Source organism: Molothrus aeneus, chromosome 5, assembly GCF_037042795.1.
Source record: "Molothrus aeneus isolate 106 chromosome 5, BPBGC_Maene_1.0, whole genome shotgun sequence".
NCBI classification, from domain to species: Eukaryota; Metazoa; Chordata; class Aves; order Passeriformes; family Icteridae; genus Molothrus; species Molothrus aeneus.
In genome coordinates this window covers 69,677,798-69,692,501 of record NC_089650.1, presented here as the reverse complement: position 1 = coordinate 69,692,501, position 14,704 = coordinate 69,677,798, and the positions used below count along the sequence as shown (strand labels likewise).

The window sequence follows — 14,704 nt, the reverse complement described above, 5'->3', positions numbered from 1 at the left end:
CTTGGAAGAGGATTAAACATTGAACAGGGAGAGTCCTGGGAGCCAGGGAATTCCAGACTCTGGATTCCAAATTCCTCCCTGGCTGGCCCAGGAGAGCTCCCAGTTCCTCTTAACCCTTCCCAGGCTGCGGATGGGACACGGAGCCGGGGAGGGATTCCCTGGAGGACACCCTGTGCTCCCAGGAGCTCTGGAGGAGCAGCTGCTCCCTGGCCAGTGGAAATTCCGGCAATTCCGGCAATTCCAGAAAAGGCGGGAACGGAGCACGGCGTTCCCGAGGAGCTCTGTGTCCCCGGGGGGCAGCGTGGTGGCCCCACCAAGCCACCAGCAGAGCTGGGCAGTGTCGCCTCTGTGCCAGGAGAGGGAGAGCTCCTTTTCCCTGGGAAGGCTCCGGAGGGTCCCTGCCGAGCTCCAGCTGCGGCAAACGGGCGGGGACGGGGATCTGGGACACCTCGAATTCCCCAAATCCCTGCAGGCCGCGTCCTTCAACTCCTGGCTGCTGTGGGATGGGGAAATTCTGGGAGAGGCCTCAGGGCAGGGCCCTTTCCTGGCCTCAGGACAGCTTTCCCATATTCTGTGAGGATTTCCCAATTCTCACAGAATTCCCATATTCTTTTCATGGAATTGGGTGTCCCTGAACCCTCCTCAGCGTCCCTTGGGAAGGGATCGAGCAGCCTCTGGCCAGGGGATGATGATTGATGATGATGATGATGATGATGAAGTGAGAAATCCTGGAAGAGGAGGAGGTGGAGGAGGACAATGATGCAGGGAAAAGTCTTTGACATCAGGGCATGGAATATGGAAGGGTGATGATGAGGATGAGGATGATGGTGCCGACAGAATTTCTTGTGTTGGAGTAGGGAACATGCAAAGAAGAGGATGAAGATGATGATGATGATGATGGTGATGATGAAGTGAGAAGTCTTTGATCTCAGTGTGTGGAATATGGAAACAGGAGGAGGAGGAGGAGGAGGAGGAGGAGGAGGAGGAGGGTGCAGTGAGAAGTCTTTGGTGTAGGGAATGTGCAAAGAGTGGGATGATGGTGATGATGATGATGATGATGATGATGATGATGATGATGATGATGGTGCAGTGAAAAGTCTTTGACATCAGTGTGAGGAATATGCAAGGATGATGATGATGATGATGATGATGATGGTGATGGTGATGATGATGATGGTGACTCTGAGGCTGATGGTGGCCGTGTTGCTGTCACCCTGTGCGGCCCCTGGACCCTTCTCCTGCCCTGGGTGACCTCTGCTCCCCGTTTTCCCTGGAATCCAGCAGGGTTCTCACACTTCCCACCTTGCCCAGGCCTCCTGGAGGCAGGAGGATGTGGCAAAATCCACGCTTGGGTTTTTTCCTTTTCTTGGACCTTTTCTTCTCCAGGGGACCCCTCTGAGCCCAGCACCTCCCCTGGGTGCCATTCCGGGTCTTTCCACACACATAAGACTGGCCAAGAGCTTGGACCTCTCTTTTCCCTGGAATTCTGAGGTTTCTGGGACTGAGTTGTTTTCCTGCCCGCCTTCCCAAGGCAGTTTGCCAGAGTTTCCCTCTCCTCACTCCTCTCCAGTGTGTTCCTTCCAGCAGTGGCTCCCTGGCCAGCCCCAGGTGACTCTGTGGCTGTTTTCATTCCAGATCCTGGACGATGGGGGAGATCTCACCCACTGGATCTACAAGAAATACCCCAACATGTTCAAGAAGATCAAGGGCATCGTGGAGGAGAGCGTCACCGGCGTGCACAGGTTTGGGACAGAGCTCAGCCCTGAGCCCCCTCCGGCAGCTGGGCTCTGCTTTTCCCCAGGCCTGGCTCTGCATGGAAACTGCTTCAATCTGAGCAGGACACCTGGAGCTGCTCTGAGCTCCCACGAGGAGCAGGAGCCCCTCCTGGGGTGGGAGGAGAGGCTCTCACCTGGTGTGGAGATGGAACGGGAGGGATGAGGAGCACAGCCCTGCTCTAAATCCGTGGGAAGAAGCGAGATTTGGGAAGAGGAACTGAGCTGTTTTTGGGGAAGGGAGAACATGAGGGATGAGTGAGTGAAACCCCTGAGTCCCTGGCAGGAGCAGAGCTGGGGTGGGAGCAGCTCTGGGGGTTGGGAGGCGTCACAGGAGGTTTTCCATGGAATTCATCCCATCACAGGTGCCAGGGAATGGGGAGCTGAGGAGAGCAGCACTGTTTGCTGAGCTCCTGCATGGGGAGAGGCTTGGCTGCAGCTCTGAGCTGGATCAGAGCTTGGCCAGAGGTTCAGGCAGCTCCTGGAGCAGGGAATGAAATGTGTGAAACAGGGAAGTGGCTCCAGCTCTGCACCAGTGGGGTCAGGAGGAGGACTGGTGATATTTTTAGGATCTGAAATCCCAGTGTGGGAAGAAGAGATTTCCAAAGGCAGGTTCTCGTTCCCAAGGACTGGAGCAGGAACAGGATTTTCAGACTCTCTTGAAAGAAGAGCCACAGTGAGATGTTTAAATTCATTTTTAGTGATTTTCCTGCTATGAGGAGTTGAGTCTGTGCCCAGAGCTGAGAGCAGGGGGATGATGGAGAAAGGAAGGATTCAGGGAGAGCTTCCAGCACATTCCAGGCCTGCAGGGGCTCCAGGAGAGCTGCAGAGGGACTGGGGCCAAGGCCTGCAGGGACAGCACCCAGGGAATGGCTCCCAGTGCCAGAGGGCAGCCAGGGATGGGATCTTGGCAATGAGGAATTCCTGGCTGGGCTGGGATTGCCAGAGCAGCTGGGGCTGCCCCTGCATCCCTGGCAGTGCCCCAGGCCAGGCTGGACACTGGGACAGTGTCCAGGGCCCCTGCCATGGCCAGGCTGATCTTTAGGGTCCTTTCCATCCCAAAGCCCCTGAGAGCAGGGGTGAATTCCCTGGATAACCCCTGGCTCTGTGCCCATGCCAGGCTGTACCAGCTCTCCAAGGCCGGGAAGCTCTGCGTGCCAGCCATGAACGTCAACGACTCGGTCACCAAGCAGAAGTTTGACAACCTCTACTGCTGCAGGGAGTCCATCCTGGATGGGTGAGAGGGATCCCAGGGGAATGGGGAGGAATTCCCATGGGGAGTGGGGAGGGATTCCCACAGGGAATGGGGAGGAATTACCACAAGGAATGGGAAGGAAATCCTGCAGGAAACAGGGAGGAATTCCCATGGGGAACAGAGAGGAATTCCCACAGAGAACAGAGAGGAATCACCACAGGGAACAGGGAGGAATTCCCATGGGGAACAGGGAGGAATTCCCATGGGGGAACGGGAGAACGGGGAGGAGTTCCCACAAGGAATAGGGAGGAATTCCCACAAGGAATGGGGAGGAATTCCCACAAGGAATGGGGAGGAATTCCCACAGGGCCCTGCTCTGCTGCCATTTGGATCATCTCAGCTCAATTCATGTGTCAGAGAATAAAATCCTTCCTTACCTCTGGTGCACATCAGAATTCCTGTCCTGTCCCTCTCCCCTTTGGATAAAATCTGCCTTTGTCCCATGTGTGTCCCTCTATCCCTTTTTTCTCTCCAGCTCTTTATTCCCTTTCTTTCCATGGAATTGGGTGTCTGTGTCCCTGCAGCCCCAAATTCCATCACGGCCAAATGAGGCTGGGACAGGTTTTGTCCTTGTTGTGACATCGTTTGTGGCACAGTCCATGAGCAATCCGTGAATTTGGGATGTGCAAGGAACAGGGAATGGGAATAACGAGGGGGTGAAATATGGGAACAGAATTGCCAGAGCAGCTGGGGCTGCCCCTGCATCCCTGCAATGCCCAAGGCCAGGCTGGACACTGGGGCTGGAGCAGCCTGGGACAGTGGGAGGTGGCCCTGGGATGGGATGGGATGGGATGGGATGGGATGGGATGGGATTTAAGGTCCCTTCCAACCCAAAAACTCCTGGGATTCCATGCAAACACCTTGGGGGTAAATTGGGATTTGGGCTCAGCCTGGTGCAGGAATTTCAGGCGGGGTCAGGGCAGATGAGAGCACAGGTGCCTCAAAGCTGCTGTGGGTTTTAGCCGAACTCCCCTGGAAAAGGGAGGGAATTTCACCTTCCCTGCACTGCTAACCTATTTACTCCAGAGCTAAAAATAGCCTGGAATGTAGGACACGCTCAGGGAGGGAGCAGGAGGAAAGCAGAGGAAGGGGCAGCTTCATTTGGGAAAAGCTCTGGGATTCTGGCAAAGAGCTCCCACTGCCCTGCTGCTCCTGGGGCTCTTCCTTGGGGGGCACTTGGGGTTGGCCATAAAAATTCAGATTGAAGGATTTTTGGAGAGGATTTTCGATATTTTGGGAGTGTCAAAACAAAGGGCAAATGAATAAAAATCAACAAAAAAAGGGCTCCAAACCCAAATTCCATCCTCTTTGTTGGGAGAACAAAAGAACCCCAACCCTTCCAAAAGGAAAAGGGAGTTTTTAGGTGCTTTTGGGGTTTTCTCTTCCCCTGGAATTTCAGGGATGGAGGGTCCAGCTGTGGCTCCATCCTTGGAGCAGCTCTTAGTGCTGGGCTGGAATTCTGACCTTTAATTGGGTTTTTTCCCCTTTTTCCTCAGCCTGAAGAGGACAACAGACATGATGTTTGGAGGGAAGCAGGTGGTGGTTTGTGGCTATGGGGAGGTAAGGGGCTCCATTTTCCCAGTTTTCCTCCTTTTCCCACTGGGAATTCCATGTGTAAACCCTCAGCACAGCTTCCTCCACCCTCAGGTCTTTGCTCTGCACCTGCAGGACCCTCCAAACCTCAGGAGTTTCCCAAAAACTGAAAGTTTTCTTCATTTCTTTATTATTAAAGAGGTGCCAAAGCTGAATGTTAAAAAAAATACATTAAATATTCTGTGTATCTTTAATATCTGGATATTGGCATGCCCACATATTGATACAACACATATTTCTGTAATTTTAATATTATATTTTATCTGAATTTACTAAAATCAGAGGTTCTGCAGATGTTCTGGGCATTCCAGTGTGGTCAAGGGAGAATTAATCTTGATTTATCCCTTCACCCACCCTCTCTCCCCATGGGAATATTCCTCTTTTCCCAGTTTCTCTCAGGACCAGTTCACACCAGTTGCAGTGGGTGCTCTACTGGAATATTTTTAATGTCCAAGCAGCTGGAATGGTTTTTCCTGCTGTAATCCCATTTTTGGGAACATTTTAACCTGGATTCCCTGCACTGCCTATGCTGGGCAAAGGTTAAAACTCATTAACCCTCTGAGATTAATTACCCCTAAAGCTTCCTGAGTGGAGCAAAGGCTGCAGGAGGCTCTGGAACTTCCCTTGGGATCACTTGGGATCTTTTGGGGGAAAAGAATCCCTGGGACCAGACCCAGTGGGGCTTTTAGTGCCCATCTTCCCTAAGGCAGGCCTGGGTCTCAGCTTGCTCCAGCTCCAGGGCTTTGTGCCCCAGCAGTGGGGTTGCTGCCCCAGCAGTGGGGTTGGTGCCCCAGCAATGGGGTTGGTGCCCCAGCAATGGGGTTTGTGCCCCAGCAATGGGGTTGCTGCCCCAGCAGTGGGGTTGCTGCCCCAGCAGTGGGGTTGGTGCCCCAGCAATGGGGTTGGTGCCCCAGCAATGGGGTTTGCTGCCCCAGCAGTGGGGTTGCTGCCCCAGGGATGGGGTTGCTGCCCCAGGGATGGGGTTGCTGCCCCAGGGATGGGGTTTGCTGCCCCAGGGATGGGGTTTGCTGCCCCAGCAGTGGGGTTGCTGCCCCAGCAATGGGGTTTGTGCCCCAGGAGCGGGGTTGCTGCCCCAGGGATGGGGTTGGTGCCCCAGCGATGGGGTTGCTGCCCCAGGGATGGGGTTTGCTGCCCCAGCAGTGGGGTTGCTGCCCCAGCAGCGGGGTTTGTGCCCTGAGCCTGTCCCTGTTGCAGGTGGGGAAGGGCTGCTGTGCTGCCCTGAAGGCCATGGGCTCCATCGTCTACGTCACCGAGATCGACCCCATCTGCGCCCTGCAGGCCTGGTAGGGCTGGAACCCTCCCTGCCCTGGAAATCCCTTCCCAAAGGATCCCTGCAGCCCCAGCTCTGCCCTGGGGCCTGCCCTAGAGCTTCTCCTGCTTTATCCCATCCCAGAAATGCCCTAAAGCCTCTCCTGGTTTATCCCATCTGCCCTAAAGCATCTCCTGGTTTATCTCATCTGCCCTAAAGCAGTTCCCAGTTTATACCATCCCAGAAAAGAGCCCTGCCCTAAAACATCTCCCACTCTGTCCCATCCCAGGAAAGGGCCCTGCCCTAAAACATCTCCTGGGTTTATCTCACCCCAGGAAAGGGCCCTGCCCTAAAGCATCTCCAGTTTATCCCATCTGCCCTAAAGCATCTCCGGTTTATCCCATCCCGCAGGTGCCAGGAGTTTGGGGTGTGGCTTGCAGGGATTTTGGGGATGAGCTGCTGCTCCCTGGCTCTCCCAGGGCTGTGCCCCCACCTCACCCTGGGGGTGTTTGGGGTCCTGTGAGCCCCCCAACCCCTCTGGGTTTGGATCCTCCTCGTGCATCCCCAGCTCTGGGATCCCAAAACACCCAGAGCCCCCCATAACCCTCAGCCTGCTCCTCCCCAGGTTGTTGTGCTGAGGGGACTAATGAGTTCTAATTAGCAGAGCTGATGAACTTTTGGGCTGCTCTGTGACCTTCATCCATCCTCAGCTGGGAATTTCCAGCAATCCCTTCCCTGCCTGAGGCAGCAGCAGCAGCAGCACGGGGCCCCTCTCAGGAGGAGCTTGCAGTGGGGAAAAGCTCAGGAAATGGGGACATGCAGCAGAAAAAAAAATGACTTTTATTTTTTTAGTAACTACAATTTTGCAGCTTGTGAGAGGCACAGGAAGGAGCTCTGGGGAGGATTGTCAACAAATCCCAAAAAAACCCAGGCTGCCCTTGTTATCCCTGAGCTCACCTTGCTGGGGAGGGCAGGGCAGGCCTGCCAGGGCTCAGCACTCTGAGGGTTCTGCAGGTGCCTAAATAAGGATTTTGGGGTGGTGAGAGGCACCCACAGCTTTGGGGTGGTTTTTAGGATGCTCTAAATCCATCCCAGCCTGGATTCTGAGCGGATCCACAGCTCCTGGATGTTCCCTGCAGGAGGAACAGCTCTAAAAATCCCATCAGGGTCGAGAATTGAGGTTTGCAGATGAGAAGGCCTTGACAGGACATTGGAAAGCCCCAAAATCCCTTCTCACTTCTCCTCACAAATGTCCCAGACCCTCCAGGATGACCCCAGAGACTCCCAGTGGCTCATCGGGGGTCAAAATCAGGATCTGGGCTCACTTTGTCCCTGTTTTCCCTCCCAGCATGGACGGATTCCGGCTGGTGAAGCTCAATGAGGTCATCAGGCAGGTGGACATCGTCATCACCTGCACAGGTGCGGGGCCAGCAGGGCGGGAGAGGGGGTGCACACCCCAAAAGGGATCCATGCCCCAAAATGGCCCCAGCCCAGCCTGGGCCTGAGGGAAAGCCCCAAAGGTGGAGCAGGACAGGGATTTATGCGGGGCTGTGGTGCTGGCAGGGAACAAGAACGTGGTGACCAGGGAACATCTGGACAGGATGAAGAACAGCTGCATTGTCTGCAACATGGGACACTCCAACACCGAGATCGACGTGGTGAGCACGGCCTGCGGGGCGTGGGGGCACAGCTTGGGGCTGCTGGGGTTTAGGGGCGTGGGGTTTGCAGTCATGGTGCTTTGAGGGGACTGTTTGACAGTGGTGGTGCTTTGAGGTCATGGTGTTTGCTTTGGGGTTACAGTGCTTTGGGGTGATGGTGCCTTTGGGCAGTGGTGTTTGGGGTGGTGGTGCTCTGAGTGATGTTTTGGGGTGATGGTGGTTTAGGGTGGTGGCTGGGGCTGACAGTGTTCAAATGATATTTTAGGATAACGATGTTTTGGGCTGAACGGTGTTTGGGGTGACTCTTTTGGGGCGATGGTGTTTGGGGTTACAGTGATTTAGGATTATGGTTCTTTCAGGGTCAGAGTGCCCAGTTTTGGGCTGACAGTGCTTTAGGATAATGGTGTTTTGAGGTGATGGTGCTTTGGGACAATGATGTTTGGGGTGGTTGTGCTTTGAGTGACACTCTTTGGGGTAATGGTGTTTTGGGGTGATGGGGTTTTGGGCTAACAGTGTTTGGACTGGTGGTATTTTGGGGAGATGGTGTTTGGGGTGACTGTTTTGGGGTGATGGTGTTTGGGGTGATGGTGTTTCAGACTGGTGGCATTTTCAGCTGTCACTGTTTTGGGTGATGGTGCTTTAGGATCATGGTGTTTTAAGGTGATGATGCTTTGGGGTTACAGTGTTTTAGGATGATGGTTCTTTGGGGCAGTGGTGTTTGGGATGATGGTGCTTTGGGGCAACTCTTTTAGGGCCAGAGTGCTTTGGGGTAATGGTGGTTTGGGTTGACAGTGCTTTAGGATGATGCCACTTTGGGGCAATGGTATTTGGGGTGGTTGTACTTAGAGTGACACTGTTTGGGGTGATGGAGGTTTGGGCTGACAGTGTTTGGACTGGTGGTATTTTGGGGAGATGGTGTTTGGGGCGATGGTGTTTCAGACTGGTGGCATTTTGGGCTCACAGTGTTTTGGGTGATGGTGTTTTAGGGTGATGGTGCTTTAGGATCGTGGTGTTTTAAGGTGATGGTGCTTTGGGGTTACAGTGTTTTAGGGTGATTGTTCTTAGGAGCAGTGGTGTTTGGGATGATGGTGCTTTGGGGCAACTCTTTTAGGGCCAGAGTGCTTTGGGCTGGCAGTGCTTTAGGGTGATGTGTTTTGAGGTGATGGTGCGTTGGGGCAATGGTGTTTGGGATGATGGTGCTTTGAGTGACACTGTTTGGGCTGATGGAGTTTTGGGCTGGCAGTGCTTTAGGGTGATGTGTTTTGAGGTGATGGTGCTTTGGGGCAATGGTGTTTGGGATAATGGTGCTTTGAGTGGCACTGTTTGGGGTGATGGAGTTTTGGGCTGGCAGTGCTTTAGGGTGATGTGTTTTGAGGTGATGGTGCTTTGGGGCAATGGTGTTTGGGATGATGGTGCTTTGAGTGACACTGTTTGGGGTGATGGTGTTTTGGGCTGACAGTGCTTTAGGGTGATGATGGTGTTTTGGGGCAGTGGTGTTTGGGATGATGGTGCTTTGGGGCGACTCTTTTAGGGTCAGAGTGCTCTGGGCTGACAGTGCTTCCCGTTTTCCAGGCCAGCCTGCGCACACCTGAGCTCACCTGGGAGCGGGTGAGGTCCCAGGTGGATCACGTCATCTGGCCCGATGGCAAGAGGATCGTGCTGCTGGCAGAGGTGAGGGAGCAGCTGCAGCTCAGGCTCCCTGTGCTTCGTGGGGTTTGGCCCAGGGAGTCCTGGAATCACAGAATGCTTTGGGTTGGAAAACGCCTCTGAATCCATCAGGGCCAACCATTCCCAGCACTGCCAAAGCCGCCACATCCACAGGGCTTTAAATCCCTGCAGGGATGGGGACTCCACCCCTGCCCTGGGCAGCTGTGCCAGTGCCTGACCACCCTTTCCATGGAGAAATTCCCCCTAAAATCCAATCCTGCCCCTCCCCTGGCCCAGCCTGAGGCCGTTCCCTCTGTCCCTGTCCCTGTTTGGCCACCACAGCCCGACCCCCCCCAGCTGTGCCCTCCTGGCAGGGACTTGTGCAGAGCCACCAGGGCCCCCCTGAGTTCCTGGGGTGAAGAAAAGCTCCCCTGTTTTAATTCATCCCACTCCAGGGTATCTCCCACTTCCTGAGGGCAGCCACACCTCGGGGCTCAGTGCAGGTGACACAGCAGGGACACATTGCTCCAGTGGCTCCTGTCCCTCCTGTGGGGTTGCAGACTGGGTTTGGGGCCCTGTTAACAGCCAGATTCTGCTTCCAGGGCCGCCTGCTGAACCTGAGCTGCTCCACCGTGCCCACCTTCGTCCTGTCCATCACCGCCACCACCCAGGTGAGGGGGCTTGGGCTGGGCTGGGGGCAGGCCCCGCTCTGAGGGACAGCAGCCCTGACCCCGGTGTCCTCTCTGCAGGCCCTGGCTCTGATAGAGCTCTACAACGCTCCCGAGGGCCGCTACAAGCAGGACGTGTACTTGCTGCCTAAAAAAATGGGTAACAATGTTCCCACTGCCTTCTGCTCGTGGGCGTTGGGCTGGGAGGTGGCCCTGGGCCAGGCTGGGCACTGTCACAGCTGGGAGGTGGCCCTGGGCCAGGCTGGGCACTGTCACAGCTGGGAGGTGGCCCTGGCCAGGCTGGGCACTGTCACAGCTGGGAGGTGGCCCTGGGCCCAGCTCAGGGGCTTCCAGCCGCTCCTTCCCTCTGGCCCTGGGCTCTTGCTGCTCTCCTGTGGCACCTGTGGGGAGCAGGGGGTGCCTCCCAGTGCAGGGGGTGTCCTGTGGGGTCTGCCAGGGATGGGGCCTCACCCCTGCCAGCAGCTCCCCCAGCAGAGCCCCCTCCTGAGCACACTTTGGGCACTTCCCCGGGCTTTTTGGTGGGAACTGGGAGGTTTTGAGGCAGGGCTGGCTTATCCTGACCTTGGGGCGGGGTGTCACCAACCAGAGGTGCCAGGTGGGTTGTGCCTCAGCCCGGGGCCCTCGCTGTGGCCTCCCTTGGCTGCTGTGACGAGGCCTGGCCTCTTTGCCCTCCCCCAGACGAGTACGTGGCCAGCCTGCACCTGCCCACGTTCGACGCGCACCTGACGGAGCTGACGGACGAGCAGGCCAAGTACCTGGGGCTCAACAAGAACGGACCCTTCAAACCCAACTACTACAGGTGCCCTCCCAGCCCTGTCCCCTCCCAGGCCTCTGCTCCTGCCCTGCTGTGGGGGACACCTGGGGTTTAACCCCACACAAACCCTGAGATGATTCCGAGGTCTCTCTGCTCAGTCCCGGCGCAGGCAGCAGGAAGGGGATGGTGCACTTGGAGCCCTGACAGGAGCTCTTGGCAGGATGGGAGCCCTTTGTGCGTGGCAGCAGCTGTCACCCAGACGTGGCAGATGCCAGCGCGATGCCACCGGCTCGGTGGCAGCTTTATTTTTAAAGTTTGACGGAGGATGAGGTGGCACAGAGCGGCCTTGGCCCCGGGGCTGCTCCCACAGGCTCAGCTCCAAGGCTCCTGCCTGAGCATGGGCTGGGCAGATCCCCAAAATAATAATAATTTTCAGTAGGAGCCCTGGATCACTTCCCTTTCCACATTTTTTAGCCAGCACTGCCATGAATTTCCACTGTGAAAATGAAATGGCTTTGCACAAAAGTGGATCTGCTGGGGAGGGTGAAGCCCAGATCCTTTTCCTGCAGGAAAAGGGATTTTCTTGGCAGGCAGAGAGCACCAGAAGACTCCCAGTTTGGGGATCACTGGGTTTTCCCAGATCCTCAGCTTTTTTCCTTGCAAAATCCTGGTGCTTCCCTGTAGCTGTGGAGGAATTCCCTCTGGTTCAGTTCTCTGTGCCTGGTTTTGGTGCCTGGCATGGCCCAGCCTTGTTGGGAGCGAGGTTTGTTCTGGAGAGGTTGGGATCCATTGAGGGTCTCAGGGAATTCCCTGCCCTGAGGGGGAGCCACGACCCCTCCAACTTCCCATGGGCACCTGGGAGGCAGCGAGGACCGAGTCCCTTCCTCAGCCATTTCTGTCCTTGGCGTCTCCCCCTCCCAAAATCCACCGTGGTGGTGCCAGGACAGCTTCTCATCCCTTCCTCACTCACCAAAGCCTCTTTCTTCCTCCTTTTCCCAGATATTGAGTTCCTGCCGCCGCGTCCCGGAGAATCGCGAGGAACCGCAACAAGCACCCGAGTCTTTCTCAACTACTGTACAGGATGAAACCGCGCAAGCTTCCCACGCTAGAGCCGGGCTTGCTGCCATAGTCGACAGTGTGTTTTAGGTTATTTATTTATTAAATTAGAATACTGTTCATGTGGCCTCTGCCACTGGTGTTCGTCCTGCCGCGGGACTGGGAGACGCTGGATTTTCTTTCCGTTCCTTTCATTTTTCTCTTTGGGTTCGTTCTTTTTCGGGGCTGGGAGGACGGGGAAGGCGAGGAGGAAGCTGCTGGAATCGAGCTGTGGAATATTCCCTTACCCCTGCTCACCCCCCGCTCGGCGGGACCCGGCCTGGGAGTCGCTTTTGGTTTCCTCCGTGCCCCAGCGCTTCTCCGGCGGCGCCGGATCCTGGCAGCCGGGGGATCCCCGGCGCTTTGACAACAGAGCCGAGATCCTCCTCGGCTCCAGGCGCTGCCGCCCGGCCGGGAGCCACCTCGGGAATCTGGCTGGAGAAGCCTCTCCGTGTGCCCTGGAGGTGCCCGGGGCCGTGCCCAGCCGGGGAACCTCGCCTTAGCACTGCCCGGAGCTGTGCCCAAGGGTTGGCGCTGGCCCGGGGAGAGCCCCGAGCGCACGGAGGAGCCGGCGCCGCTCCCCTGGGCACAGCCCCGCGGCGTTTTCCTGCTGCTGTCGTTCCGAGTGCCAACCTCTCTGGATCAACCAAAGTCGTGTTCCCAGCGCTGCTGGAAGGGCCTCGCCCACCGATGCTGCTGCCGCGCCCGGCGGCTCCTGCCGCGCCAGGCAGAGCGCGCCGGCCGCCCGGCTGGGAGGACCCAGGTCCTTCTCCAGCTGAATTTCAGTCCTCATTGGAAACCTTCGGAGTTTTATTTTCTGGTCGTATTTGTATGAATCTGGAATTCCCCTTTGGAATGTATGAGACGTCCGCCGGAGCGGCCCCCACGGATTCTGTGTGAAGGGAGAGTTCAGCATCACTAAAACCCTTTGGTCACCTCGACGTGTCAGAGCTGATGGAGAATAAATTTGCCAGAGTTCCCTGTTTTATCCCAGGATGTCTCACCTGAGCACAGGACAGTGTGACCCTTAGCAAGGTGACTTCCCAAGTGTTTGAGCGGAGTCACTTCTGTCCCTCACGTGGAGAACGTGATCCTTCTGAAATGAAACTGCCCAGCCCCGTGAGCACAGAAGCCTCTGTCCTCCCTGTTGGTTCCCGAGTCTCTCATCAGCTGCAGATCCGTGTTTTGTCCTCCTGGGCTTCTTGGCCATCATGGAGAACTTTTTTGTGGCAGCTCGTTCACGCACAAGGAAGGGAAAATGGAGGAATTACGGCCTCAAGTCCTTCCCACGGCTCTCAGGAGATTTGGAGGCAGGTTGGCCACAAGTCGCTCATCTCCAGAGCAAACGTTCCCATGTGCCGGCTTATTCCAAGTTTCTCTTTGAAATCTCTCAAAATCAGGAAGGAAAACCTTGAGAAGAGCTTGAGGAAACCTTGAAGAGACCTTGGGAAGGCGTCAGGGCTTTGTGAAGGCCTTGAGGAGACCTTCAGGCCTTGAGAAGCTTCCAGTAGACTGATTGCTAAGCACAGACTTGAAATGACCTCTGCTCGTTCATTTTACCCAGATCCTGAGATTTTTTGGGAAGAATCCCCTGAGCAATTTGAAACATCCCACCCAGGTCTTTCTCCCCGGGCTGGATCCTGGTCTGTGTCAGCCCCTGCTGTTTTCTGGGAGCGTGGGAGCTGCTCCTGGCCCAGGTGAGATGTAGCTGTGGGGTCCCTGGGGCAGAGCAGCTTTGGGAAGAACAGGAATCCCATCCCAACCCAAGCACAGCCACTTCCCCCTGGAAAAGCCCCTTTTGGAAAAGCCCCTTTCATCCCGACCCCTCTCATCCCCAGAGCCGCGTCCCACCCCGTGCCTGCTCTGCACAGCCCCAGATCCCTCCGTGCCCAGTTTTAACCCCCTTTTATCTTCGAGGTAGATAGGAAGGGAAAAAAAAATATATATATTAATACTGAAATCCCAACTGGCTTTTCCCACCTCGATTTTTAAAGCTCTTCTCCATGTTCTGCTTCTCCTGTAAAAGCTTTTTGGCTCGCTTGGCTTTTTTCCTAATCAACCTGGAATCATATCTTATGATCATCTCTAAATTAAACGTGTAATGGGGTTTGGTTTCTTTCATCTTTTTTTTTTTTTTTTTTTAATGTAACACATTTTTCAAGACTTAGGAAAAATGAGATTTTAGGTAACACCAGCAAAATCGCATAAAGGAAATTAATTCTGTTCTGAACTTTAGAGATAATAATAAGACAAAACTTGTCATCAGCAGTGAGGAAACAAAAATGTCACAACCGTAACATTTCAGAAGGATGTTTTAAATATTAATGTCTGAGTGATTGTATTAGATCAGCAATAAAGACTCTGTAATCTCAAAACACAAATAAAACATTGGAAAACTCAAACTCTCCCGAGTGTCCTTGGGGTCAGGCGGGGTCAGGTGGGATTTTGGGGTGGAGGGGGGACAAGGAGGGATCGGGGATGGCGGTGGGATGGGGGGGTTGTCCCCAGAGCCGGAGCCTTGAGCTCCTGCTGCTGCTTCCAGACAATTCCAGCTGGGGAAGCGGCTCCGGGGCCGCGTCCTTGGGGCAGCCGGAGCTGTTTGGGCTGCTGGGCCGGTGTGTCCTTGGGAGGTGCTGCGGGAACGATCCCGGTCCCGTTATCGCTTCCGGAGCAATCCCGTTATCTGCTCTGCTCCCGCCCTGCCAGCAGAGCCGCGCACGCTGCCGCGGCAGCCGAGGGAATTCTGACCCAAACCCTGGGGGTTTTCAGCCTTCCAGAGGCTCTGAAGGGATGTGGGATGTGAGGGGCACGGAGGTCGGGCACAAACCTGACCCGTAGTCACCCCAAAAACAACCGCCCCCCCTTACTGGGTGTGGGAATGGAAACAAACCCTGCTCCAGGGCCCCGGGAGCTGCCTGGGACCAAAATGGGGACGGCGGGGTTTGGACAGCCCGACGGGCCGGGTGCTCCG

At 55.6% G+C, this 14,704-nt stretch overlaps 1 protein-coding gene across 1 annotated transcript in view; it reads left to right on the top strand.

Annotated features, from left to right (window-relative positions):
• AHCYL2 (adenosylhomocysteinase like 2) overlaps nucleotides 1–14,135 on the top strand; it is a 68,332-nt gene extending 54,197 nt beyond the window's left edge. The window contains exons 7-17 of the mRNA XM_066551089.1: nucleotides 1,636–1,742; nucleotides 2,893–3,009; nucleotides 4,524–4,587; nucleotides 5,836–5,924; nucleotides 7,239–7,309; nucleotides 7,454–7,548; nucleotides 9,121–9,219; nucleotides 9,798–9,866; nucleotides 9,945–10,023; nucleotides 10,563–10,683; nucleotides 11,638–14,135. Coding sequence (XP_066407186.1) covers nucleotides 1,636–1,742; nucleotides 2,893–3,009; nucleotides 4,524–4,587; nucleotides 5,836–5,924; nucleotides 7,239–7,309; nucleotides 7,454–7,548; nucleotides 9,121–9,219; nucleotides 9,798–9,866; nucleotides 9,945–10,023; nucleotides 10,563–10,683; nucleotides 11,638–11,644 — 918 coding nt within the window. The 3' untranslated portion in view covers nucleotides 11,645–14,135. The remainder of the gene's footprint in view (nucleotides 1–1,635; nucleotides 1,743–2,892; nucleotides 3,010–4,523; nucleotides 4,588–5,835; nucleotides 5,925–7,238; nucleotides 7,310–7,453; nucleotides 7,549–9,120; nucleotides 9,220–9,797; nucleotides 9,867–9,944; nucleotides 10,024–10,562; nucleotides 10,684–11,637) is intronic.
• The last annotated feature ends 569 nt before the right edge of the window (nucleotides 14,136–14,704 follow it).